This window comes from Galendromus occidentalis, unplaced genomic scaffold (assembly GCF_000255335.2).
Source record: "Galendromus occidentalis unplaced genomic scaffold, Mocc_1.1 scf7180000077442, whole genome shotgun sequence".
NCBI classification, from domain to species: domain Eukaryota; kingdom Metazoa; phylum Arthropoda; class Arachnida; order Mesostigmata; family Phytoseiidae; genus Galendromus; species Galendromus occidentalis.
This window is the reverse complement of record NW_003805430.1, coordinates 665059-692854: the sequence shown is the minus strand read 5'-3', so window position 1 is coordinate 692854 and position 27796 is coordinate 665059. Positions and strand designations below refer to the sequence as shown.

At 50.5% G+C, this 27796-nt stretch overlaps 1 protein-coding gene across 1 annotated transcript in view; it reads right to left on the bottom strand.

Moving 5' to 3' along the window:
- Nucleotides 1–2422: 2422 nt before the first annotated feature.
- LOC100899131 (serine/threonine-protein kinase fray2) overlaps nucleotides 2423–27796 on the bottom strand; it is a 33285-nt gene continuing 7911 nt past the window's right edge. Inside the window, exons 2-7 of the mRNA XM_003743341.2 lie at nucleotides 7754–7966; nucleotides 6733–6998; nucleotides 6505–6553; nucleotides 5477–5656; nucleotides 4959–5353; nucleotides 2423–4680 (exon numbers count right to left, since the gene is read on the bottom strand). Of these exons, the coding sequence (XP_003743389.2) occupies nucleotides 2423–4680; nucleotides 4959–5353; nucleotides 5477–5656; nucleotides 6505–6553; nucleotides 6733–6998; nucleotides 7754–7966 (3361 nt within the window). The remainder of the gene's footprint in view (nucleotides 4681–4958; nucleotides 5354–5476; nucleotides 5657–6504; nucleotides 6554–6732; nucleotides 6999–7753; nucleotides 7967–27796) is intronic.

Sequence of the window (27796 nt, the reverse complement as noted above, 5' to 3'; positions counted from 1 at the left end):
GAGAAACAGGCGGGCTCAGTCACAAGCAGTCGAAATCCCCCCGAATCGTGTAGGGTTCCCCAGATGTGTAGCGCGCGCCGATCGTTTTAGAGTTCCTCCGTCTGAACTCTCGAAGCCGATATCGTGCTTCAGTATGAGTCGGCAGCTTTTCAATCTTCATCGCCAGAAATGCGGACTCCATCGCAAATGCGTGGAACATTCCTGAGGGAGCCGTTTTTAGGAGTACGGGGACGCCCCTCCGAGCACGCGGGTTGCCGTGGCGATGCTAAACATATGAACGAACAAAAGTCCATTTTGTCATAGACCCGTGTGCTAATGATAAATTCGCTCTGCTCGCGCGATCAAATATAGACTGTTCAATGGACTGCGAGACTCTGTTTTCATCGTTTCGATTATAAAACCGACGCAGCTCTCTCACTTGGTAGTATATCTCACGTTTCTGCTTCTCAAGCGGAACTCGTGCTCTATCGCGTGAAGTAGAGTTCGATGATAGCACTGGATTAGAAGACGCTTTTCAAGCACGTCGACCCTGCCCTATCGTGAAAGTATGCCCTTCTGAGAGCGGATGCCAATCTATTCCTCTTGTCACCGGACGGTTGAATGTGGGATCCCATCTCAATACGCTCCGAGTGACAAACTGCCATTGGGGAAGAGCAACGCACAGCTTCATTAACCAGAAATCGGAAATTCCTCTATATTTTATTAATATCTTCCTTAGATATGAAATGTCAGTCATTCGGATACATGATGGTTCGCTCAGGACCTTCCATGGGCAATCACGTCCCAGTTTAAATAAGCAGTTTATTGTCCCACATGTTCATTGCCGACGAGTCTTCGGAACCCCTATATTGAACACTTTATACATGAAGACGCACGATGTCTGAGACCCGAGTCGAGTTGAATTGTTCGCTCTGCTCGCGCGCTGACGAAGGGATGAACACTTCAATGAGAAACTAGATGGAGAACACAATCGGAGTTCCAACCTCAATGGAATTGAGGCTCAGTTCCCGTCACATTTCTTCTAACGATAGTTATGGTATATATTCATATATATTTAATTATAAAGCTCTGTTTCAATCATCGCGATACTTTCTCGATCTGTTGCTCAAGCGAACGCACGGACAGAGTGGCGACCGATTAGTGGAACTCAGTCGTGAATTTCACACCCTGACAGCCCGCTCTCGTTGGAACGTCGAGCTACGGAGTTTCGGCTCAAGCATGCCAGTTCTCGCCCCAGGAGAAAAGTAATTCCGAACTTGAGAGCCTATGTGGACTCATTCTAGGTTTGTTTCGGTGCGACGCGTCTTGGTCATCAGTGTCATTTGATGTTGACTCCAACTCCGCTGACTCGGTTCGATCTGTTCGGGAGTCCGAGCTGTTTACATCTTGAAGAAATGATCAGCGATTTTCTGTGGCTGTTCAGCGCTTCGGAGTCCGGGCTCCTTAGCGGCAAGTTGACCGGGCGCAACGGGGTAGTACAAGATTTGAGAGCACTCGAAACGGTAGGAGACAGCAGACTCGGACGAGGCGATGACTGATGCGTCTTGACGGATAATGGACTCGTTAGATTCTGATTAGACGATCTGGAGCTTTTTGGTGTGGGTGAGGGTTGGGGTCTTTTCAAAGATGCGGAAGGAACGCGCTTCACTGGGGCACTCGTAGGAAGATTGGGGGGTTTTTTATTCGGGCGATTTTCACTCTGAGTTACTTTGACGCTCTTGGACGGCTGAATGGCGGCGTTGGGAAGCGATTTGCTAGAGCTAAGCATCGGATGCTTCCCGACGGTGCCGCTCGCTCGGACGGGACTAACTGAACAGCTTCGGTTGGTTGACGTGCTCGTCGGAGGAACCTTGTTCGTTGATCGAGAGTGACAACCGCGACGCAGTGAGGGGGACACTTGCGGGGACAGGGACGTGGGATAATCTACGGGTGAGGGCTGGAAAGATCTAAGAGGAGTTGGCGACGACTTGTTGGCTTTCGGTGTGAAGTTGACCTTCTTTGGCTGAGATGCGCGGAGCTCACACTCCTTGTCCTTCTTCGCGGGAACGGGGGAATCGGACGACGTAGACGATTGAAGAGATGGGAGCTCCTCCTCTGGCGCCGGGGATTCCGCGTTCTCGGGTACCGCGATCCTGCAATCGATTCGTTTGCACTTTAGTAAGCCCTCTTTTATAATTCTCTCTCATTCTTTTCCTTTTGGCTCTACGGCCGCGTCTCTTCCCTCGTTCCTCCCGTCCACCCAAAGTCTTGAATCTATGATTCCACCTAGAGTCTATAGTAATCCATGCCCGGGAACATTACGAGAAAAGTATGAGGCGGGACTTGGGGTGTTCATTAAGCTCACGGACACCGCAAAACTTTTCCAGCCACAGCACACGTTTCAACTCACAAAAACGCATTTCTGCTTTGGAGGCGCTCGTTCTCAAGCTTTTTTCGGGACCACCGTGGATGTCTCGAAGGACATTGCGCTCTTCGTCGATCGGCTGCTGAAGCTTCTCGATGAAAATGTTCCGAAATACGAGTCTGTTTCCTCCTCGAAGAGAGCTCCCGCATGGCTGAGAACCTCACGCCGGGAATAAGCGCTGGCAGTTTCTTCCGTGAGGTCCTGGTTCCCGTTCGACTGTGAGAGCTCTCGCTTGACGACTCCTTCGCTCTCGACAGTTTTTATGTGGAAGCCGTGCTCATCTTCGATGTCGTCTCGCTTGCGGGCGCCTTTGATTTTCTCTTCCCACTCGTCCAGCTTGCTGAGGAGACGACTCAGCTTACCTCGAGTCGGTTTCGAGGTCTCTTGTTTCAGAGTTTTCGGAGCTTCTGCTTGCATGTCGAGGTCCTCGACGGTTTTCCGCGATTGGAGAGGACTCACAGGTCCCGGGGCCATGACATTTCTCGGCTTGGGCCGCTCGAACTGGAAGTCATCTTCATCGTCCGAGCAATCTTCCATCGAGATAGGCTTGTATCCTCGTGGAGCTCTTTGGGGCTGAACTTCCGGAACCAATTGAATCCCCAGGTCTCGATGGTAAACAGGCAAGCCGTCCCCGAGGTCGGTGCCCATGATCTGATTTATCAGGTCGTTGTCCTCGTCCGTGTACGGGTCGTCACCGTCGAGGCTAGGGTTGAGCTTCTGAAGCGCATTCTTGCGACGCTCCCGAACTTTTTCTTCGAAGGTCCTCTCTGTGATCGGAACGCGCTCGGTGGGAGAATTCAAAATTGGTATCGACTCTTGGTACTGCCACATGTTCTGCGCATCGATGCTGAGATCCTCCTCGGCGTTGAAATCCGGAGCTCTGCTCGCAGCTGCCGGCCGAGAACCGTGCTGTCGACTCGACAGGAGCGAAATATTCTCTTGGTACTGCCAGGCGACATCGGAATCAAAATCCTCAGTCCCTGTAGTAGTCGATTCACTATCGGACGACCGAATTCTCGGTGTTGAATTCTCCTTTTGAGGCGACTGTGGGGTGCCGTCAAACCGCGAGAGATGATCACTGAACGGACAGCGGTTCCTGAAATCACCCTTGAGCACCGAGTTCTCCTTTGCGTACTGCCAAGTCGTGTCGTCCCTTGCCTGGGCGTTGTACTCCCTGAGATGGACTCTGCGCAAGTCGCTTTTGCCCAGACCGAGCTCGTCCCGGTTGCGGAAGGGGAAATCCATCATGAAACGACCCATGAGATCACCGTGTTTTAGCTCGAAGTCCTCGAAGAGATTATTTGATCTGCTGAATACAGAAGTCTCTTCCGTTTTTGCGAAATCCGTCATGTGGAAACGACTTCGGTTCAACTTTCTGGAGCCTCCGAGAGGTAAGCCAATATCCATGAACTTGGCCGCTCGTTGATTTATCCGATCGAAGACCGAGAGCTCCGGACTCTTCGGACGGTTTTCTCGCATGACTTCGTCGACTATCCTTCTCGTTTCGATTCTTCGAGCGTCCTCGGAGCTAACGCTCTCCACTTCATAACGATCTTCTTCCGACAACCGCTGACCACCGGCTTTCGGAGTCTTCGAGGAGTAGCTCGAGGCGTTCGAGTCGCTCGCCGGCTCTTCAACCACGGGCTCGCCTTCTCTCACTACATTGACTTCGATTCTCCGGAAATTCTTTTTCGAATCGCCGGACTCCCCGCCTTCTCGTAGGTCGTCGACTTTCTCCACGGAAACTTCTCCGTCCTCGATCCTCGCATAGTTCTCGTTCAACGTTTTCCGCGAACTCGAGGGTCCGGTCTTCTCCCGAGTTTCGGCGCCCTGTACAGTCTTAGGACGGACGCTCGGACCCGATGCACTGGCTCCCGGCGGAGTGACAACACGCTCAATCACTGTGTTACGGCGCTCGATCGAATCGCAGAAATTCGATTGACTCTTGCTCTTCGCTTTTTTCTTGCTCGGTCGACGCTTGAGGGCACCGGGTTTCCTCAAATCTGAGGCTGAGAGACTCTTCGAAGTGGTGCTGCTCTGAGACCCCGAGGGTTTGAGGAGTTCTCTGTCGGCTAGTCTATTCAGCAGAATACGTTGGTTCTTGTGTAGAATGTGGATATTGCTGTGGGAAGTATTCGGACTGAGAACGTCCTCCGAATCCGTGACGATCGGAGTCGCCGAGTTTTCCTCCGCTTCAACTTGACTCCCAGGCTCATCGGTCACGTCAGTGATGAGAACCTGCTCGTCCTCCGAAGACGAATCCGAGTCGCTAGTGGCATAGTTTGGGAATTCGGTTTCGGGGAATGGTAGCGGACAATTGTTAATGAGATTGGGAACGGGGAACAAGAAGAAGAGAAAGTTGGAGAAGCTGTTCATATCGAGGGTTTTTGAGAGACGGGTGTCCTCCATTTCATAAATCGGCAATTGAGCGTACTGCGAGGAATTCGATTCCCTTTTTCGGAATTCTCGATCAAGCCCTGAACGAGCTCTCGCGATCATGTATTTCTGTACAATAAGGAAGTCGGGCATGATAGCAATAATTGAAGAGGGAAGAACTCGGATGATACCAACCTTTCTTCTTCGCTGCTGTCCTGGATTTCCACGACTTGCTCGGCGGTTTTGCTGGGACTCAGGGGGGCCGCGTCATTTGGCACGATTGGAGGAATAATTATCGGAGCTGCAACCGACTCGCCGGTTTCCAGATCGTCATTCTTGATTACCGGAGCGGCTGATTTGATCTCTTCCATTTCGTTGTCACTCTCACAGCTCCCCATGGAGGAAGTCGGTGGTGTTTCACACTGGATCAGACTGGCGCAGTCTTTATCGATATTCTTGATGTTATTGTTATGGTCGCCCTCCGACAAACAGGTCACAGACATGGACATCGGAGAATGCGATGATGAGTTCAACCACGGGTGACGCAAGACGTCTCCGACACCCAAACGTTTTCTGTAAGGGATCAGGGAAGCCCGGTCAGAGATTCGAGATAGAATCGCACCGGCGGCAGTAAGTTCTCACCAATTAAATCGAAGCGATCGGGAGCGCGATACTGACTGAAAACAGAGAACTCACTTTGGATCCTTGACGACTAGCTGTGTGATGAAATGTATGGCTTCCGGACTGACGTCTTCGAAGAGGTCTTGAGGGAAGTCCAGCTCTCCGAGAGTTATATTACAATATGTATCTTGTTTGGTGTCCCCTCCGAAAGGTGTGTGACCAGTCAGAAGGACGTAGGTGAGGATTCCGACGCTCCTGCAACAAGAAGAAAAAATTCTGAGCGCATAACATGAGACTCGACTTCAGGCTCTGGACTTGGACCACGGTCTGATTTATTGACCTCCTTATACAGGAGAGCCTAGAGATATCGAGAGATAAGAGCCAAGCAGTGGGCTTTACATCCGATTGAAGGGCACCGCAGATCGTTTCGTCCAACATAATCGCGCGCACAGCCTCCGAACTCGAACGCCTTCTAGTTCTTGGCTCGCATCGAATGAAGGCTGAGCCGCACCACGAGAATGCCCGTGCACCCCACCGAACTTTGATCGCGTTCATACATGACTTGACGATAAATCCAGAGCGAGCTAATCGAATGAACGCTGCATCTGACATGATTACCGGAAAGACATCTCGCTTCTAATAACAACCACAGTACGAACAACTACCGCCACCATGACTACTGTCGGTAGCGGCTATCGTGCTAGACGAAATGTCCGATCATCGAATTACTTGACATGGCTTCGGTAAGCAGTAACATTTGCCTCGGAGCGATCGCTCCCAACCGTGGTCGATTCAAGTCTTGCGCCGAGTGGGTGCCTCTGACAATAACGAATTAGCAGAAATAATGAGAACGGGAGCTAAAATATCGATGCGAAGAAGGAGTCCAAGATATAGAAAACACTAAGAACTCCCTGCTCTTCGACAGGGCTGAAATATAGCTAAGGGTGGGTCCACCTGGCGACACACGTGATTTACGGTACGGCTCTTGCCCCACGTCCTTGGCTCAAGTATTATTTGTAGGCAAAAAAAAAACAAGTACAAAGAATTCTTCGGTAGAATGGTACGCTCTCCCTTGTTTGGAAATAAAAATTACCGAAACTCACCACATGTCAGTTGCGAGCGAAATCGGTTCATATTGGAGAACTTCAGGAGCTGAAAAAAAAAATGGAAAATCCACGGTCAGTACAACGGAATGTCACGCTTTCTCGCAGAGGCAGGGGGCTCGAGTCCGACTCATCTCGATTCCCTTCGAGTAAAACTCCGAATCATGCCGCGATACCGGAATGAGCTTTCCGCCTAAGAACTCCATCCAGCGAAGACTACATACGAACCTATGTAATCAGGGGTTCCAGCTATTTCGTGAATCACTTCGCCTGGCAGGATGAGCCTCGATATACCGAAATCACACAGTTTCGCTTCGCCATGGGGGAAAGCGCTGGTCAGCAAGAGGTTTGCGGGTTTGATGTCCAGATGGGCGATGTGATTTCTATGTAGAAACTCTAGTCCTTGGCAAATCTGGAGAAGGAGTTGGCGGCAAGACGCTTCTGGAAGACAATCCTCGGAGTCGAGGACGTGTTGAAGCTCACCACCGCTGGCCCTGTCGGTGAGGAAAATTCTGGGTGAGATCACGAGAGAGTTTCGAACACGGGATTTCTTCACGAGGAGGATATCCGCTTTGTTCTGAGAAGGATCCGCTGTTGGATAGCTCCCCTAGCAAAGGAGATGCTCGCTAGCGAGCACCGCTAGTCTCGTCACAAGGGGATCGGTCAGAGCAGTTTCTCCGAGCTGGCTAAACATAGCTTCGCCCCTTTCTCTGCTCAGGTAGAGTGCGCATGCCCGCCAGAAGAAGATCATCCTTGGCTGCCGACTGAGACCTAGAGCACGTGGCACGATCGACCACGAGCAATTCAAAATCCCGAGCCTCGACGATGAGCGAACGATATTCGTCAGCTCCATGATGCTTGGGCCGTTTCACGAGCGGGAGAGATCGTCAGCGAGCGAACAGTTTTTTTTTCTCGCCGCGGCATTCCTACCGTCTGAACGGCTGGCTGTCTGGCTGACTAACTGAGAGAAGTACGGAGTATGTCTCTGTTACGGAAACAGATCTATCGGAATTCCAGCGAATGCCCTACCCGGTTTGAAAGCGGCTCGTAAACACGTCGGCTGCTGAGAGGCTTTGTCAGTCGGTCAACCAGTTCGCTGGCTCAGTACATAAGCTCACGCGACAAGGATGATGCCTTTGAAAACTCAGATGACGTCATCGGGGAATAGAAGAGTACCCGCTGACGCGTAAGAAAGTCCTCGGAAGGAGCGCGTGCGAGGATGTCAAAAGAAAACGAATACTCCACTCACATTTCAAGGACCAGGATAACTTCGCTCGGCGTTTCGAAAACCTCCCTCAATGAGACTATTCGCTCACAATCCTCTGCGATGGCAAGCACAAGTGCTTCGTGAATCAGCTCGTGTCGAACATCCTCGGATCTCCGGCGTTTCCGTAGGTATTTCGCTGCGTAATCCCTCCCGGATTCCATGTGACGGCAGCGTCGCACGGTTGCGAATTTCCCCCTGCAATGAAATCGGAAATTTTCAGAGGCGAGTCGAGGAGCTTCGCGAGGCCTATTCCCCGCAATTATACATACTGATCTATGACGAGAGTCCGACAAGCGAGAGTCGGCGGTCTTCACCTGGAGCCCGGAGGAATTTTCAGGACGGATAGGAAAAGGAAAATGTCGACCACCGAATCTCGATAGTACGTGGCGCCGGTCGCGCTCTCTACTCGGTGCGATTCGCAGATTGCGATTCGTTCACGTCGGAAATATGTAGAATTTATCGCTATCAGCCTTCGAGAGCGTAACCCGATCCGAGTTGAAGACGCTTTCGAACAAGAGGGAGGAGATGGCTTCAATGATGCTCACTGCAATGTTCGCCGGGAACGCGCCCGCGGAAAATCGCTTCCTCTCAGATCCAGCAGCTAGCTGGCCATATTCTGTCTGATCAGCTGTTTCATTTGTCTTGCCCGCGTTCCCGGTGAAAATTTCCACTGTGACCCAAATCACGGAACAGCCGCGCGCGAGTCCGATAAGATAATGCTTGTTCCTCCTCCCTTCTGTGTCTGTCAAAGGACATATATAACCCGCTTTTTCCTCTTCCCAAGAGGAATCAGCTCCCCTCTTTTCTTCTATTGATCCGGCGGCGGCTGGTCGGTCGGTGGGTCCGACCGTCCGTCACGCGGCTAAAAATTCCATGAGTTGATCAATAAAAGGAATCCCCTCCGGCTGATATCATGTAACATACACAGCCCTGGTTTTCATTTTTCAACCTCTCGGCAACGATCTTCGGACGCGTAGCGGATGCGAGCCTTGACCTAAGACCCCGAAGCGAAAGAGATCGCTGGTCATCTACATGTTTTCTGTATTGTTAGTCACAGCGAGCCGCTGTGAGCGAAGAAGTCGACGGAGGCAATAGTTCCGAGTTCATTGAAATGGTGGAGAAGTTGAGACAAAGTTCTGTCTCACGCTCATGACTCCGGGTCAGAGCAGTACAAGGAACCACGACTCGAGAAAAACTCCCGCAGCGAAGACTCCCGCACACGGCAATGCTCGACGTTCATCGTCGAGCCATACATACACACATAGCAGGGGAAATAAAGCAAGTCGTGAAACACATGGACACACATACGGACGAGTTGGCCGCCTTCAAATTGACGGCGACCGCAACCACTTCGCGAAGACAAGCGAAGTCGTCCCCGACGTACGGAGAAGCAACGTGTCGTCTTCGGAAGAAGACGAAGAACAGGAGAAAGCAATCGTGTCGCTCGCTGTGACATTTTCTATCGGTCTCCGAACATAAATTACGCCAAACCAGGGAATAGATAGTGCGTTAGCTGAACGCTCGGCCGTCCGACTGCCTGACTGACTGACTGACGGATGAGCCGACGATAGTTCCCAGGATGATGATCATGGCTACTCGAACTTCCATCGGACTTCTGCCCCGCGTCCGTCGATCGACGAGATCATCGGAGGAGGACGAACTCCTCAGATCCCAACGGGACTTTCCCGAGATGCTCTCCGAGACAGTGTCTCCGCAGCTTCTCTGGAGCCGCGTCACCGCCGTCAAACATTTCTTAATCCACTGACTGTTTCCACCGTCCGACCGTCCATCTAAGTGTCCGAGAAGCAGTATTGCTGTCGATGAGCTGCTGCTGCTTCTTCTTCTAAGGCTCTTTTATCTTGTTCGTCTGCTTCTCCTTGTTCTTCTTCTTCCTCGCGTCGTATCGATACGGAACGTCCTTAGGGCCAAGAACCACGGTCTGTGGTCGAACGTGACTTCCGCGAAATCCAAGTTAAATTCTCTTTTCTTCTTCGTCTCATTCTTCTTCCACCGACGTGGCAGCAAGAATCAGCCGAGCAATCAACGAGCGACCGTGGCAGTATGCCACAAACACTCAAACTACGATAATCAGTGGCTGAGCTCGATCCCAGCTCATGGCCCGGCCGTAAAATCAGTTTCTTGCTTGGTTATTGAATGAAAGCTGGCCGAGCAGCCGCCGGATCGATTGGCTTCTTGTCGGTCTGCTCTAGAATCATGAGGATGTCACTCGGAAGACCGTTGACAGAATAGACAGCGCGAAGAAAGCTGAATGCGATCGGCATTCCAAAGTACATGAGCGCAGCTGTTGCTGCACCCTATGAGCGGCGTTCCTTAATCTCCCCAGGGAATGAGAGGAATAGACCTTCGAATGAAACTCGCCTGCTCGTCATGTCAGCCGTATCGCATACAGACGACACAAGTTCTGACACATTGATTGCGAACTGGAAGATCTAACGACGTCGCCTTGGTGAGCGGCACAGAATAGACTTCATCGCAACGTATGTGGCTGCCGAGAATGACGGCAACGGAATCCAAAACCGTCGACGCTTATGATTTTTAAAGAGACATCACGTCGACAGTAAATTGCTCATTCATGCTTCACTCGCAGCTCCCGCCGCACGCCATGCGTGTGAGCCGGACGCCGCGTCAGACAGTGATCGACACTGGCCACAAAGCGTGCTGAGAAAGATTGCGAAGCCCTGATAACTAATGGAGCACAATATTTTCCATGGACCAAATCAATGACGCGATTTTAATGATGACATAAGTCATGTCACGAAATGAGATACGTCTTCCACTCGACTGGATAAAAAAATATCTAGCGACGAAATCATTTCACGCATTCGGAACGCGTATCGGAAGGATTCCGAGAATTCCCAGCTCACATCGATCGCAGACGAGGAACCATCGTCCGAGGAATCGATCGAGGTTCAGCGCTCATGATCGGAGCGGGAAGCGGAAACACGAAGTTCCACTCGCACCCGGGTCTCTCCGGAGCGATCCTAGAGGAACTTATGAGATCGTTAAGAAGAATTAGCATCTCACTAAAATTAACCCTTCCGAGCGCTATGAAGATATTCATTATTACGTCCACGTTCCCTCACGGCCCTGGTGAACGCTCCTGCGACTCCCGCCATGCAATAGAATCTGATTCTAAGATGGTTCCATCGTCTCTGGAAGGCGATTTTTGAAGACTCTCTGATTTTGTTCCGAGCGATATGATTACATGCGTGGGTGCACGAATAGTGTACGGCCACTCGCCCGTCCTTTATAGTCCTCGTCTCGCGATATATGTAGTTTCAGAAAGGAGTCGTAAAATTTCAGATGTCTTCGATGGCGACCACCTTAAGTTCCGGAGAGCTCATGGAAGCGAATCAAAGCGACCCAGACGGCCACCCGGGAGCCGGCGAAGATCTATAATTTGGATTGAATGTATGTATATGTGGGCGCGATGCTCTCTCGCTCGGGGATACCAGAACCTCATCACGGGGCTTCGCATCGGATCGGATTTTAATCAATTCGATGGTCCCTTCATCTACAGACTGACTGAGAGCAGATCAAAAATTTTTCAAGCCCTCATATAAGCACCCGCTTGCTTTCATCGTGCTCGACCGTGAGTTCCCACCGATTCCGAGATTGTGTGAAAATTATGGACAGGCCAATCAAGTAATTATGCTCGCGAGAGTAATCCACGTATTCCAGAAGGAGAGAACAACATTAGACTAATCTTGTTTGCCAGCGTGAAATTTCCTCTCGCGTATTAATCAGCCAGAGGATCGAGCTGCCTCGGGAGGGGAATTCAGTCAACATTCACTCATCACACAGTCGATTGCAATGCCAGTGAGAAGAAAACCAGAAGCCAGAAGACGTGCCAAACCGCGTTCTCTTCACTTGGACATTTCCTTGCAAGGATTCGTCGAATGCCAATACAACGTGACACCTACGTATCCTCTCCGTATCGTTTGGGTCTATGGACTGCGTGGACCGAGCTGACGTGCGCCGTAGCTCCGTTCAAGACGAGGCGGCCACTCGAATCAGGAATTGGCAGCGACACTTGCCAAATAACTCCACAATGGTACAGAACTCCAAAATAAGAAAACAAAACCGAATCTCTGGAAGCTTTCAAGTCAAGCATCGAGTCGATTCCCTCCGAGTCAACAAGGTTTTCCATGAGAAGATTCCATTTTCCATCCACGTCTTCGGATTAAAACAGCGCGGCGCGAAAATATTCATCCACGGGTCATCATCATCCCTTCCATTCGTTGGTCGTCGGATAAATCGGGGAACCCTAAACTTGAGCCACAGAATTGTTTGCCCAGTGTTGATGTCTCCTCGGTATTTGCTCAGGCTGGCACAGCATTCCGTGAACTCGCGGGAGGTGAGTTAATAAAGTATGTTCAACACCTCGCCTCCATTCCCCCTCATCGGCCACGCGGTGTGAGCGAAGGAAAATGAAATGGAAAGGGGGGAAAACGAACAATCCCCGCGACAACGATGCTAGCGTTAAAGAGAACGTGGAAAGAATCATTTCACTGTGAGACGATTGTTGACCCGGCTCAAAATACAAACATTGAAACTACAGAGTGTCAACGGGAGACACGTAAGAAGCGCGAAAAAGGGGCGGGCGTCCGTTCCCGGCGGACCGGCATACCGGCGCTTGGCTGCCTTCAAGACTTGGCTCAGTGAAAATAAACAAATTTTCTACACACGTCACAAGCGAATAGCGTCAGACACGATTCGATAGGGATCAATGAAGGTTCAACCGAGAAACTGCAGACATGGATTTTTTCTCTAAGAATATCATATCGTTTCGAATCCACAGAATCTAAATTACTTCGTTGGAGGCTACGCAGCCTGCCATGGGGTTGTAAGGCAATCCGGAGAAGTCTTTCGGAAGCAGTCGGTTCCGCAAACACGAGCCCGGTTTGATGGATAACGACAGAGAAGTCTCGTTTAATGATAGCGTTGTTTGGCGAATTTTTGATCGAGAAAGGAATGTCCGGATAAATCGAACGGCTGGAGTCGCCACCCACATGTTTTGACGGTGGCGGCGACGGCGACAACGTCGTCATCGTCGTTGACGAGGGCTCCTTTGACGAAACACTGCGTTCTTTGACGTTGTTCGAATTAGGCTCTCAAAGAGAAATAGTCGAGTTATCTCGTCAAATTCACACCGCGAAAGCCGTAGTCATGAATCGAGCAGGAGCGTCACTCCCAGACTATTGAAGACATGAATACAGAGCTGACTCCACAACATGATGAAATGGAATCGCAAGCGGAAGTTCTCTTCATTCTAGTCGTCGCCGACGACACATGCTACTGAAGAGTACGTGTATGCCGAGCGGAAATAGCTGGACGATTCTGAAGTAGCTGAAGTCAACAAGTTTTCCGAGGCGCTTCCCCGCGTTAATGAGGGGCTCACGCAATTAATGACTCAGGCTCGATCTGCCGTGCAAGCATCTGGGAGAACGGGAGATCGCTCGCCCAGGATATCCTGCTCAAGTCCTCGCGCTTCGAAACCTTCTCATGAGAGATCATGGCAAAAGATCGAGTCTTCAGTGATTCTGCACACCCCACCGATCACTACTACAATTTGCGACTCTGTCAGGGGTTTTCTTACCCACCGTTGTCCAGACATCTACCTAATCGATTCTCCTCGAGCAGCAGCCTCAGTCATCGCCGCCGCCAGAACAATGCAGGAGAAAGTGTCGGTAGTCTAAACAGACTGAAGATCCTCACTCGATTGCGCAGCCTCGCGATTTCGTGTCGAGCTCCCGCGCCGAAGTTACTCAAATGAAGTCGGAAGCGTGCTTTTCCGCTTGTAGTGAGCGGCGTCCAGCTTCTTCGCGGACTGTGAAGCTCGGTGACGACAGCGCATCATTACGGGAACAAGATAAGCATGTGAGCTCGCATGCTCAGTCATTGAGTCGCTCGGTCGTTCCTAAATGGGGGAGGAATGATCCCTTCGCTCGTACCACTGGGAGTCTTCATTCCACCAAGCGCTCGGCTGCAATCGACTGAAATGGCTGCCATCGACACCGAGTTGCGTAAAACACTCACGAAAAATGGGAGATGCACGAGCACAATTACGGGAAGGAAGGAGCTTTAAAGACTGAGGTTTCGATAAGTGAAGAGACAGCCCAGGTCGTAAGCTTCACGTCCTATGAGCCCACGTCACAAAATCCCAGGAAGACGCCGATCCAACACAGACGGTTATTCGGAGAGTCCGAGTTCTAGTCGAGGAGGCGAGCCCTGACGCTCCGCGATATGATCAGATATAGTGCACTCGGATGATGATTGATAACGTCGAACGAAAGGCGTCATTCGCGACCTTCCTCCGACTATGAATCCGTCCATTGCCGATGACATAACAGTCCCCCTAAAGCCCGACTTTAGAACTTTCGTACGGTCCACCCACGTAGGATTCGTTCGAGTGAAATCTATGTAAATGTTCAGCGACGTAGAGAAAGCAAGGTCAGCAAAGCGGAACGATGCACCCTAAGTTCCCGTCATCGCTCACTGTACCACTTCCGTACACAAGTCCAAGGGAGTTCTCCTTACAGATACTGACGTGCTGACTCACTCTCCGGTTTACTAGTGGGACACTCTCAGAAAGCCTGACCGGATATCAGAAAGTCGAAGACGTCCATATATCGATGGAGCCAGAAAAATGTGAGACGTCCAGATCGACAGTCTGCGACAGACGGTGTGCAGTACGCGTACACGTCGCGTATCGAGAATCGAGATACGTTATCAGCACAAATGATGAAAACATTTTCCGTTCAAACAGCGACAGACGCAACGTCGACGGCGCGACGGAAGAGGCCGATAGCCAACTAAAAGCGAACACCTCCCTTCCGCACTTAGGAGCGAACCAATAATGACATCTACGGAACAATATGGACGAATGGATCTTCATTAAGGTGGAACAGAATTTCTACATGATGTCATTCGGATAGCGGTCGACGGTCGACGCCAAGTTCCGCGTGAGATGTCGAGTCACCGAAACAAAGGCCGACCTTGGATATTTCGAATCGAGGATTTGCGTGAACCGTTATTTCAGGATGCAATTAATACATGAGCAACACCTTATTAGCCTGAGCTTTGGCTCGGCGAGTCTTAATTGACATCTGAGCATTTGCGAAGCAAACCTTGACCCGACCCTCTGAATTCGTTCAGATATGCGTCCAATCGTGCTCATCATCCTGTCAACCGAATGTCCATGAGGATGACGATGGTGGTGATTTCGACTGCTGGTAGTTTCGTTTACGTTTGACGACATCGTTTCCCTCGTAACAAAGTTAACCCGCAGCATCAATCAACATCATCAAGGAAGGGGAACCGAGTCGACATCCGTTAGGCCTGCTTTGGAATCGCGTTTTCCTTTCACTCCATACCTTATCAATGGTGTTCGCCTCTTCCATTCGCCCTACCGGTGCTCAATTTGCTGACTTGATCTTTTACGCGACGTTCGCTGGTAACACAGATAGGCGATCGTTCCGAGAATATGAAACGACAACTCAGTCGCGACCAATCTGCGATCCGACCGTTTGAAATGCTGACAACCTCACCTACGTTTTCAGAAGGAGCGATAAGTGTCTCACGCCGTTTTTCTCAGACTTCAGCTCGCTCCTCCGCGTCTGAGGGGGCGTTGCAATCTTTACGTTTGAACTCTTGGACAGAACAAGCGACAGCAAAAACATGGCGAAGACGTAAACACGGTCAAGCGAAGAGTCTAGACGGACTATCTAACTCACGAGCTCCGCCGGAACAGCTACATTGACTGGCCTTCGTAGTACGGAGCCCTCCAGTCTCCCGTCGAGGTTTCTCCCGGATATCGGTCCGCAATGCACGCCACAAACATGTTGTCTGTCGTCCTCGTGCGGGGGAGTTTATGCGACGTCATCACACATCCGTCCCCTCATTCGTCGAAAAGCCAGCGACCGGACGAAGGACCGACTGACTGATCTTTTAAAGACCCGCGATGCTCTCAGCGGGACCATCGGTTGCCGAACATTGACTGCTTCCGCAGAAAAACAAGCTTGACTAACCAGACGATTCAGCGTCGGAATCTCACTCGGGGTCCTTGGAGACGAATCTGATATCGGAGCTGCGGATCCCGAGCTCCCCGGAGTTCCTACGTATAGTTCTGAGAGGTGACGGAAAGAGTACCGAGCTCGGTCAGTCCGGAATCAGAGCTTATGGCACAACGCCATCCTAATCTTGATAATGATAGATTCACAATGAGACATGTACGGCTCCGGAGTTCCGCCCATAGGAAGCGCAACGTGCGGAGCGCGTGCAGGCTCGAATCAATTTCTTGGTCAAGCGTAGAATCAATTCGCAACGTAAGACCGTTGGAAGGCCGTTTCAGCGTCATCGGACGCCGACAGCGCTTCACAGAGGCGACCCGACACTGAAATAACTTTGAAATAATCCTTATATTTGAGCGCCGTTCAACAGCATCAATTCGAGACATCAGTCCGGCAAGCGTTGCGTGATGACGTGTAATGATTCCGCGCCACTCCTGGAACCACCGCTTCTCCTGTCTAAACTTGAGCGAGCGGACGAACGCGGTGACGAGGGGCGAATAAGTTATACGGGGTATCTCCGTCTCGCGGCTCGATTCAAGTGGCATTCGTTTTTGCTCCGGGCAGGGAAAATGAGCAGCGACTTTTTCTCCTTTCGGAAGTCCTTCTTGTCGCCGCGTGAATGCGCAGGGGATAAAACACGAAACCCAAACGTAAAATCGACACACGTTCATCGGGATAATCCGCACTAGTAGCCATCATCGCAGGCACGTTGACACACCTGGATGAGAGCCCGAAGAAATCCAAACAAGTCCTGGATCTGTTGGAATAAAAAAACACAGGGCTGCTCGAAGCCTGTGTGCATTACGGCTTATGGCTTTTGCGGTCGTCGTCGTTCGCTACTGCTGTCGAGGCGTCGATCGGCGCTGGAACTGAAGAACCGCCGTCGAAGTCTCACTTGCGAGCGGACGGAGACGGCCGATGAATCCTACGGCTAATGTAACGGCTATTCGCTGTTCCCACTTGTTTTGGCCTTGACTTCTACGAGCTGTGAGTGCTCCGCCGGTCGCTTGGTCAGTTGGCCATCCAACCTCCAACCAGATGACGATGTCAACAACAACGACAACGATCTTCGGTCCAGAATCTTGGATCGGTGGCCGTTTCTCGTCCGCTCGCGAAGAGCCGTCTTCATCAACGGCTGCTTCCAACAACAATCCGCCTTCCATTATCCACAATTTCTTCCCATTCCAAGCCAGATTCTCGTCAGCCAACACAACTTGTACTCCTCCCACGTTCATCCAGAGTCCAAACGACGTACAGACCCTGCAGAAAAGCGACTGGCGCACCGGCTCCGCTCGGCCTGTCAGCCAATGAGTTGTATCGCAGAAGATTGACTCGCTGAATCGATCGCGCAATTTCGGAGGCTTCTATCTAATATTACGGCCACTCATTGAACCCGTGCAAGTTAACCCGGGTCGTAGACGATCTCTGTAAGACGTGAAGCATCCCCCTTCGATCCCACGCTTCCATATAACGACTCGAAATGTATTGAGAATGCGCGTGAGAGTCCAGAGCGAGATCCGGCAAATTCGATCGAAGCTCTATCGCTTGTCTAGCGCTCTCGGACTCAAGTCGATCCGCGAATCCGTCATGTGGACCCGATGGGCACAAACCTGGATTTAGACGTCTTTGCCGTTCGCTTCCTTATCGAGGTCTCTCAGATCGCGCGGAGCCTGATCGGACAGCTAGTCGATTAAGGACAAAGGTGCTATTCGAAGATCATGCTCAAGCGTAAAAACGTCATAGGAATCGTTCTTGCCATGGAATTTTTCGAACTCGTCCCGTTCGAGGGACCCGTCTGCTTCTTACGAATTATCTGCCGCTCCATTCATCCATCACATTCAATATCGAGGCAATAGTGGTGTATACGGAAATCGAAATTCGACTCGGATCGATAGGATGGAAATGGCTTTGTAATTGAAAACACTTTTAGCCGACCGATGCCGTCGGCGACGGGAAGGCGATCTGGAAGAGTTCCCGGGAGCTCTATTTTCTCCTCATGAAGTCGATAATTCTTCTCGGAAGAGGCCATTGACATGGCCGGACGCGACTGCGAATATCCAGCCGATACGATAGACTCGATCCTCATTGTTTAAATCGTTTCCGATCTTATTCGTGGCACTTTTCAAACTTGGAATCTTCATCTCAGCTATATCTCACGACGGGTTAGATGTGCTTGCCGAACCGGTTGAACGACCTAAAAACCTCACGCTCACGCTGAGGTTTGTAGGCGGTGGCGGCGGCTCCGTTCGCGCACAGCACAAACGTGAGGTGTGTCCGGAAGCCTGACCTAGTCTCCACATACATTGTTTGGTACCTGAGGATCGTCACCAACACCCACTAAGCCAATCGGACAATAATTTGGCTTGTAGAGCGTGCCGCAGAATCTAATTGAAACAAGCGTCATTTAAGTGCAATGATACTAGTGACCGCCATTGTCAGGGCTTCGCGTTTCGTGAGGCGCTGAGTTGGGGGCACCGAAACTTTTCTAGAAAGACTCAGAAGCTTCAACTCCCACTCCGAGATAGGGCGGACTATCATTATATGGCGAGCACGCGACACCACGGCCGAGCGACAGAATCGATGTGAACAATTAAGCCTTCAAAAGCTAATCTGACTACCTAGATCCGCCGAAGACTCAATACTTGAATATCTACCCGCGACCGAGAGTGATTTGAACGACTTAGGCTTGCTCTATCCACCGTCGCGAGGGTACATTGATTCTGGAGTCACGCGAGACGAGCCCAGCTCATTGCGAGGGCCGAACGAGCAGACCTTCACAAATAACTGGATTCTGAGGAGAAAAAAATGCGTGTCTGGAACTCTTTTTTCGAGCGGAAACTTCTCATGAATCACACTTGGGGAAGTGGCGCGCCCCTTCGGGCTTCGACTGAGTATACACAACATCGGGGCGACACGTCTGAGAATGATCACCCACAACGGATCATTAATCGTTCCACCGGGGAAAAGAAAAATCAAAAACGATGCAGCGAAGTGGCGCGCGGACTTAAGCATGCTTGGGGAGAAGGAGGAGGGAAGACCCAGAAGACAAGAAACCCATAAAGATCAGACAAGCGAAGATTCGGTGCCGTCCCCTCCCCCGTAGATCCAACCCACCGTTACTTCAGTTGTTATATGGATCTAGCTGTTTTTGGTCGTTCTCTCGGTGGAGACGAACCCATTCGTCGAGAAATAAAACTTCGATCGTACACTTTCGCTCTCCTCCCTCGGCAAGATGTCGCTTCGATTTAATGGCCGTGAGGAGAATGCGAACGATTAGTCAAGAGCCTGAAGCTCGTGACTGAAAACTGAATGTTGCTCATGCAGCCGAACAGCAACGCTGACTCTGTCATCATCAAGTAGTAGTTAGTTATTGGTCACGCAATGCTTCCATTGTGTGTTTGTGCTCTTGTAAAGAAGCCGGGGCAGCAGGAGGAAGGGGAAAGTATATATATTCCTATCTAAAAAAAGAGAACCTTCCTCCCCGCGTTTTCTGTGACGTTAGGATTAAAAACAAAAATTGCAGATGATGCGCCGGCATTCGCCGCTGAAGAAAAATACGAAGTTTCGTCGGAGAGCCATATTTGGGCGAAGAACTTTAAGAAGATGCGACGACCATGTGGCAGCAACGGCAGCCGCAGCAGAATACGACCGAATCAAGAAGAACAGACAAGCACACGCCGAAGATGCGAAAGCCGCAACAGGAGCGACCAACTCAAGATCATTCACAAAAATTATACAACTCGATTCCTTTTCGTATCTCGATAAATCGTGGCCGACGACAGTGAGGACGATAAATCGAATTCCCACGGATTTTTTTCCAACAAAGGTTGGAATCTCCGGTACGCTCTCGTCCACTGGGTCCCGAAGGAAACCTCACGTGAGCCTGAAGGAATACCATTCTCAGGTAACGTGCATGTGGCGTCTAGACCGCATGAGCATCCTGTTATTCGGCTCAGCGAACACTGGAACAAACGAGTTCGTGAAAATGGCCTCCACGAAACTGTGAAGCGATCATAACAATTTAAATCCCTGGGGAACCATGTAATTAGTAGAGTCAATTCCGTCACAAATGAGACGAGTGGCTGAAAGGTGGTCCTCGTTTCGAGCGGAGCAAATTCCTCAGCGCCCTTTTAAGGGCAAGCCATCGGAGCCGTTCGAAGCACCGAAAAATTGGCTCGCTGAAGCCGGCCGCCGGCAACACTCCTTCAACCAGATGTTCGAAGAGCTCCCGAAATGCCGCCAGACGCAGTCTGGGAATTTTCCAGCAAATCGGAGACATGCATGGCTGGAAGGGTCTATCTCATACGGATGAAGCACTAGGCTCGAAATGTCCAGCATATGATAAGAGCCTGTCGAGAAATGACTCTGGAAACCCTCATCATGATTCGGGAAAGTTCCACGCGCGGGATGGAGGGATCTCTTTCTAGGCTTAGTATCGTGACATCATCTGAGAATTCAATAAGGCTACAAGAGGATTTCTCGGTGCACCTTTGAGGATTGAGACACGACGAAAACTCGGATTGATTCCAAGTCCCAAGGGTCTGCGCATTCTTCAGCCAAGCAATGTCGATGAATGGCGTTTGGTCATGATCGCAGCATTTCATCGACCTCGCCAAGGCACATACGGATCGCGGGAGATCTGACTCGAGGCTTGAGACAGGCTCTTGGTTCCCGAGGATCGAGCTCGAAGCCCATAGTATGGTTTTCGTTCTTACGGACTCCTCAGATCTCGGGGCGGGAAGAATCAGGTAAACGAGAGCCGATCCCTCATTTGGACGGTAGCTCATCGAATGCCTTATTGAGTTTCATTTGAATGACAGTATCACGATCCGATCGGGGCGTCACAGTAAGGCTAAGCACGAATTGATCGCCTCGAGGTACGAACGTAGAAGCCGATACCATTCTGTCGTACAGTTCATCTGGGAGAATTACGAAAAGGATCCATACTTCAAATGCCGAGCCAATGATTCTAAGATCGACGTTGTGTTTCGCCGACCGGAGTGAATTTTTCGCATTATTGCATAATGACAGATGGGAGACACTCCTTTCCAGGCAAATCCCATTCATACGCCGTCTGTCCTCCCGTTTGACCGAAATATAAAATATTACAGGAGTTTTTCATATTTTCCTCGGCTTTCGAAGGCCAATGATTGACGCCAGCGCTACTAATAAGGATAAAATGAGTCTTTGACAAATCGAGACAGGAATATCGGACTGCTCGTGGGGTTGCTTTGAAAACGGAACAAGAACTATTCTCTACTGATCGTGCCAGCCGAAGCAAACATTGTAGAGCCGCAGAGACAAGCGACAGACCGAAAATTCCCGTCCAAGCATCCCTGGAAATATACTACCTAATGACATTTCGCTCTTCTACCGATACTGACTATTCCGTCACGAGTAAGTTATGCGTCGCTCAAGACAGGCTGAATAGTTTCCAATGGCTCGGATTGGATTATCTTGGTTGGAGAATTGGTTGACCCATTTTAAGGGGAGATTCGCGGGCTCCTTCGTCGAAGAGGAAATAAAAGCTGAATGTGATAGTTTTTCCCCTCTATCATCAGTGTTCCCGAGTAGTGTGCGTGATCAAAGGGTGTTTGGGCGCATCAACGCTCCGTATTCTGTGTAATATAGCCTCACTGAATGTTGCAGACTATGCTTCAGCCATGCCCGGTCCTCGGAACAAGGTCCAATAATTCGGCCTCAACCCATCTGGCTCAACATCGGCATCCTCGCGGCTGATTCATTGTTTGTTAGAAGTGCCAAGTCGTGCGCTGTTTGCCTCGGGTTCTATATTCAACCAGACCGCGATAACGTGGTCTCTGTGAACCCTCCGAGTTCGGAAGACCTATTATAGTCGAAAATACCTGACGTCCTATGATTTGTTTGAGCCTAGGGGAGGAGCTCGAGAACGGACAACGTTTTCGGGTCTTACCTGTAACAGAGAAGAATATTTAAAGCGGAGAACCTCAACTCCCTCTGCCGTCGATACCGATGAACAGTAGAAGCCGACATACATCAAGAGAATTTTTGATCATCTACAGGATCCATGGCCGAAAATATTGAGATTGGTGGATTCAAGGCGGTCTCTCCATCACCGAAATCGTCAGATCCTCTATATCGGTAGAACGAGCGAACGACGATAGCGAAAGAAATTGAAACATTCGACTTCGCGTAATCGAGCGTTCAATCGGAACGCACTCGCTCTCGACCATCGCGTCGACCGAAGATCAAGAAAACGGGCTTGGCGAGCTCATGCCAAAGATGATCGACGCTGTCCACTTTGGCCACCGTATACGACACTGAGATATATCTGCCGATGGCGTAGAAGTGAACTTTGGCAAGGCTCGGCGGAGCGTACACGTATACGTTTCGAACAATACACCATTAACGACGGAATTTGATTCGGCATGGGTCTACCCTCCAAGGGGGGAAAAACGCTCTCCAAAAGCAGGAATCGCGGACAGAACAAACGGGATAGACGAAATAATGTTAAGATGAGAATTGGGCGGACTCAAGAGACCATTCAATTATGAAAGTGTCATCCGAAGTCGGACACGCTCCATGCTAATCGACAGCTGATAGATGATGCGCTCCCCTCGTCGACGCGAGCGACTGTGGACGCACTATAATTCGACGTCAAAATCTCGGGCCAGAAGAATTACGTAGGAGTCGTTTCAAAGATGGCAACGGTGGTTTCATCGGCCACCACCACCACCACCGAAAGCTGGCAGCATAGCTGTCGGGATGGTCGACTCGCCGGATGGATCCAGAATCTCCACAGAGAAGTTTGATCACCACCGCCGCAAGCAAAAGTACATGGTGGCAAAAAAAATCTATAGCCTTCACATCGTCTTATTTGGCCCGCAAAGCCCGAAAAGCTCAGGAAGTAGTATCCAGTGACGGCGCTGATCCTTCAGTCTTCTGGTCGAAAGATGGGAGAAGCGCAGAAACTGACCCTAATGGTGCATCGCTGAGTACCATGGCCCTAATGAAAATTATTATGAACCTTGGTTCGGATTAGGGGGAAAACAACTTGGAAATTAATTCATCGCATCAGGCAGAAGAGCCCGAGCTCAGCCGACAGTCCGTCGGAGTTGACGAAGCCCCGCTAAACATATCAGAAACCCATCCGAGTTATGAGAATATCTCATCCGACTAGATGGTCTCATGCTTCTCCACAGAGAGAACAATTATCCGGAAATGAAATATCTAAATCATATGTCTATATTACATTCTCGAGCAATGTCTCCAGAAAACACTTCACGCGGAATTCGTGGACCGTGCGCGGGTCGTGAGTCGTGAGTCAGATTCACAGTAAATTTCCTCCTCCGTATCCTTGCGCGCACTCTACCCGTATCGGTCGCTGGGATTGTTGAATACTGATTCGGTATTACGGAAGAGGTTTTTCTTTTTCTCCAAAACGTGCCGGCCTTGGCCTTCTTCACGTCCAGAGCATTCCAGCGCACTGCGCGATCACCTCCATCGTTTCCAATTGGACAGTTTTTAGGAAACACCAAGGAACGTCGACACCTCACGACTACTCGGAAGGTACGCGGGATCGAAGTGTACGCAACGAAGTCAGCAGCTCCATCAGCTGACAAGCAGCTGATTGTCTCGACGACGACGCGGGCACCAGCCTTGAACCCTGTACAGAGAATGCTCGGAAATTTTTCCTCGTTTGGGGTTACATAACTGATGTTGTCGGTGGTGCTGATGGCGAACATGCATGAAGAAAACAGCTGGAGGAGCGGGATAGACAGATGAGTTCGCACAAACACAATGCGAGAAACGTGCGCGCATGCAAGCGGGCGGGCATCGAAAAAGTAAAATTCGTTTCTAAAACAAAGACACTCGTTTTCCACGAAGCGAACCACGATTGTCGACACAATGCGGCGCATTCCTCCCGCTAAGAACACCAAGCTGCGTCTGCTGACCGCCGAAAAAGCTCTCTCTCCCCATTGGAGCCCCAAGTGGGAATAAATCTCGAGAGTAACACTCCGACGCAACAATTATCTCGAGGGGTCCACAATGAATCTTCGAGAGGAATCGAGATTCTGATGCCCGCTCACTCACTCGCTCACTGATGTCCGCGAATATTCCCTCAGATCAGTCTGGGACGAGCGACAATCGGAAAAGTGGCGGTGGAGCGCAGGGAAGAAATGCCGGATCGACCACGTTGCGACACCGTCCGTCGAAGTTCCGCGTCTTTTCACTCGGCGAGCGGTAGTTGCGCGTACTCATGAATACGATCATAGCTACCCGGTCCGTGCGAAGCTTCGGAGTTTTCGTACGCACACGAACGAATCATCGATCATGGGAATGGACGCGGGCTGAAAAGCGGCTTATCGCTCAGACCGGACACTTCCCAGAGAAAAGCCGATGACTTTGTGGAGTGAATTCCATCCCAGACGAAAAAAACGCCCAGACGGAAACAAACGATTCTGCCCGTCGGCGCGCAGAGATCTGAATAATGAAATCCTAGCTGACGCTTATTACGCAATACTATCGAGCAGCGGCTACGGGATCCTCTGCCCAACTCTATCGGGGATTCCAGAAACCACAAACTACAACCCCCATTGGTTACGCAAATCGTTCCGCCCGGGCCATTAGCTCTGTGTAGGGCCGGAAAGTCAATCCTTCGCTCGGACACTCACGCAGAGGATTTCGATTAAGCGCCAATACGAATATCTCGAATGACATTCTGTCACCGGAAATGAGGGTTTGATCTGACGTTGAACCGAGCGGTTACGAAACCGGCAGACAGGCATTTTTCTCTTTGTGATTCGAGTCTCCAGAAAGAGGGATTTCGATAAGTTCTCCGATCCAACCAATTGAGGATGTCGGTCCATAAATCAAGAATCATCACCATGTTGATCCTCGAACACCGGTCGTTCACCATAGATTACAGGGGTTCGCGGCAATCGTAGAGTTATCCGGGGCCTTGTGCCCGTCAGGACACAGAAGAAATGCAGACAAAGCCCCGCTGGTCAGATCGGTGAGCCAAGTTCTCGGCGCGACTCGTTCATTCGCGGATACTCATTCACCAAGCTTCCGTTCGATCGTTGCTCGGAAACTCGTCTTTCCAGCGTTGATGATCTCATCTAACGGCGACAACAATTACGAGCTCGTTGACCGTCAAATCGGAAATGACGCCAAATTTCACGGCGACGACCTTGGGGAAGCGTGGCCCCTACCCGGAGGAATACGTGAGGTAAACTTGAATGATTCTCTGTTCAACGTTGAGCGCATAAATCATCCGAATCCAATGACCGTGCGGAGGGGGAACGCTCATCACAGAAATGGTCATCATTTAATTATTGGACTTCAAAAGCTGTAGTGCTGCCTACGGGCCGGCCGATACGTGCGCGGGATGCGTCCTCCACGAAACAACGGTAGTAAGACGCTGTGATCTCGGGAAAGACGGCGAGAAGCTTGCGTGCGATCCCGCAGTGTTGCGCTTCCATGGGATCACGGCTCCGAGGCTTTCAGTTAGCGATCGACCAGCTGGCAGACTGAGACCGATCCAGACAATTGAGCGGCGGTGCGCCAAGATCGCAAAGCGGTCGTCTGTGTCTTCGAATCGAAGGTCGAGGATTCGCCTCCTACGATGTCGATCAGAATTGCTCCATCTTTGCCTGAAGCTGCGGAGACGCATCGGACTCGAGTGTGACCGATTTTCCGGATCAAACGTCGGTCGAAAAACCTCCGCTCCGTGGGAGAATTCTACGTGCTCGAGTTTCCTCCGAACCGTTTCGGGTTGAGCATTGCTCGGTCTACCAGCACTGTAGGGACGGTAGAGTGAACAAATACGCAATCACCCCCTATAATAAAAGCGTAATGTCTGTCCGTCAGTCAGTTCGCACCTTATCGACTATTTCGCCCCATTAAGTGGACCCCATTCCGTGTTCAGAACATGCGCCACGATTCCGTCTTATGCCTATGTAAGTTTGGTATCATTCCGACCCACCGTTTCCTGGGGGGAAGCAAAAAACACCCAGTTTTTCTTCAGTATGTACTGTGACGTCATCGTGTATCCAAGATCCAAGATGGCGCACCCGCGGTAGAGTTGCCACAATTTGACACACAAGCGGCTTTCACGATATTTCCCCGAACATAGACTCTTTCCGCGAAGGTTTTTCAGGAAAATTCCAGGCTTCCACCATCTTTCTCACTCAATGAACTTGACCCTATATAGCTCTTCGTTAGTTAGAGACCTGAAACTGTCGGCGCCCGTTACAACGGAATTCTCCGATCTGCTCGCGGTAGACGACGAAGCCAAGAGATCAGAGAGAGTGAGAGAGAGCACTGTAGGGACGGTAGAGTGAACAAATACGCAATTATACATATATGCTAATTGCTCCCCTTGTCGATCATGTCTCGCGCGGGAAATCGAATAGAGCTCAATGATCCATGACGCGCCTCGACGTCGCTACGAACGTTTCTCCGCCAACACGAGGGAAGTTCCATGACCCGTGCAAGCTATTCTCTACAGGGGTGAAAACCGTCATATTGTCTGGCTGTGTCTGCAGCGTCGATTTGTTTGGACTGGAAGCAACGCGGCGACACAATCATTGTGGTCTCTCATCCCACCAGGGTTCCTGTTGATTCTACCGTTACCCAAAAAACGATTCGGACTGCAAGGATCGATCGTAACGGGAGATATCGTATTGTCGAGTCACCGATCCGCGAGATCGTCCTCCACGGTGCCCTCTGATGATTTTTCGCCAAGTACCTCGATATTGGGAGACATATTTTCATCGCCTGAATACCCACATTCGGCTACCTGAATTCTCAGTTCCGCTCCAAGATCTTTCCGGACCAAATTAAACCGAGAAGAAGCCTCGTCCGACTCTCCCCCATTCGGTGCCTTACATCACGTACTTCTATCCATTTTGCATTGGTGGAACATTCATTAAGGAGTATATCACGGTACTTGAGTAACAATGAATGAGCATTACGATCACTTCAATCGCTCATTCGCGCTGCACGGCGATCGATAGGCGCAACGATCCGCAGCGGATTCCAAGGCCTTCGGCGTTAATAATTGAGAATCGATCAGATCGAAGGTGAAGAATCGCTGAATGTAAGCAGATCAATGGCCGGACTCGGCAGGACGAGGTACGCTCGCCATTCATCGAGGAAGCAACGGGTTTCCCACCGAAATGCTCAAGCACGGGATGAGGAGCGTACTATGTCGTCGCCGTCGGCAAACAGCGACAAACCGATTGACCAACCGGTTCTACTTCATTTTTCTCCCCGAAGAGTTCCACGAAATATTGTGCTGTCCGCAATGGAATGAAAAAAAAAAGAGAAGAAGAGGAAGAGACACATCAGCACACAAAGATTTAATCTTGTTCGATTTCCCATCGGAAAGCCAAAAATGGGAGACCCTCGGAGCGAGCGCTCCAACTCCGGACAATCTACAACGATCTGACACTCCATCAGCTTAGTTGTCGTTCCTACCGCGCCGCGCGTCGATATTTCGGTTTGTCGTTTTTATTCTGCAATTTATTTCCCGCGTTCGTTCTTGAACTTGGCCACTTTCGCGCTGTAGTGCTGAACGGAACGAACGCAAATAGAGCAGAATATTGTCAGAACAAAAACTTCAAATACCGAAACCAAAATCTAGCGGCTTCAGATCCAGCATCAGTGAGTCGAGGACCAAGATCCCGCGTCCGCTTCCAGCAGCGCGCGTGTGCTTGAGCGCACTTCAATCACATCTCACTACAGCTCCCAAACTTCCGGTCTGCTCTCACAGAATTCAATAGCAGGCTCTGGACGTCACCGTCTAAGCATCGTAATTCGGCTTCAGTACTCGAACAGTATCGTATATACTACAGGAAGCTACTGGAATACGCATAAACGATTCAATCTTTGGCGGGATGCGCCAATAGATGATTTCAGGAAAGTGTTCGGGAGGAAATTGGCATTG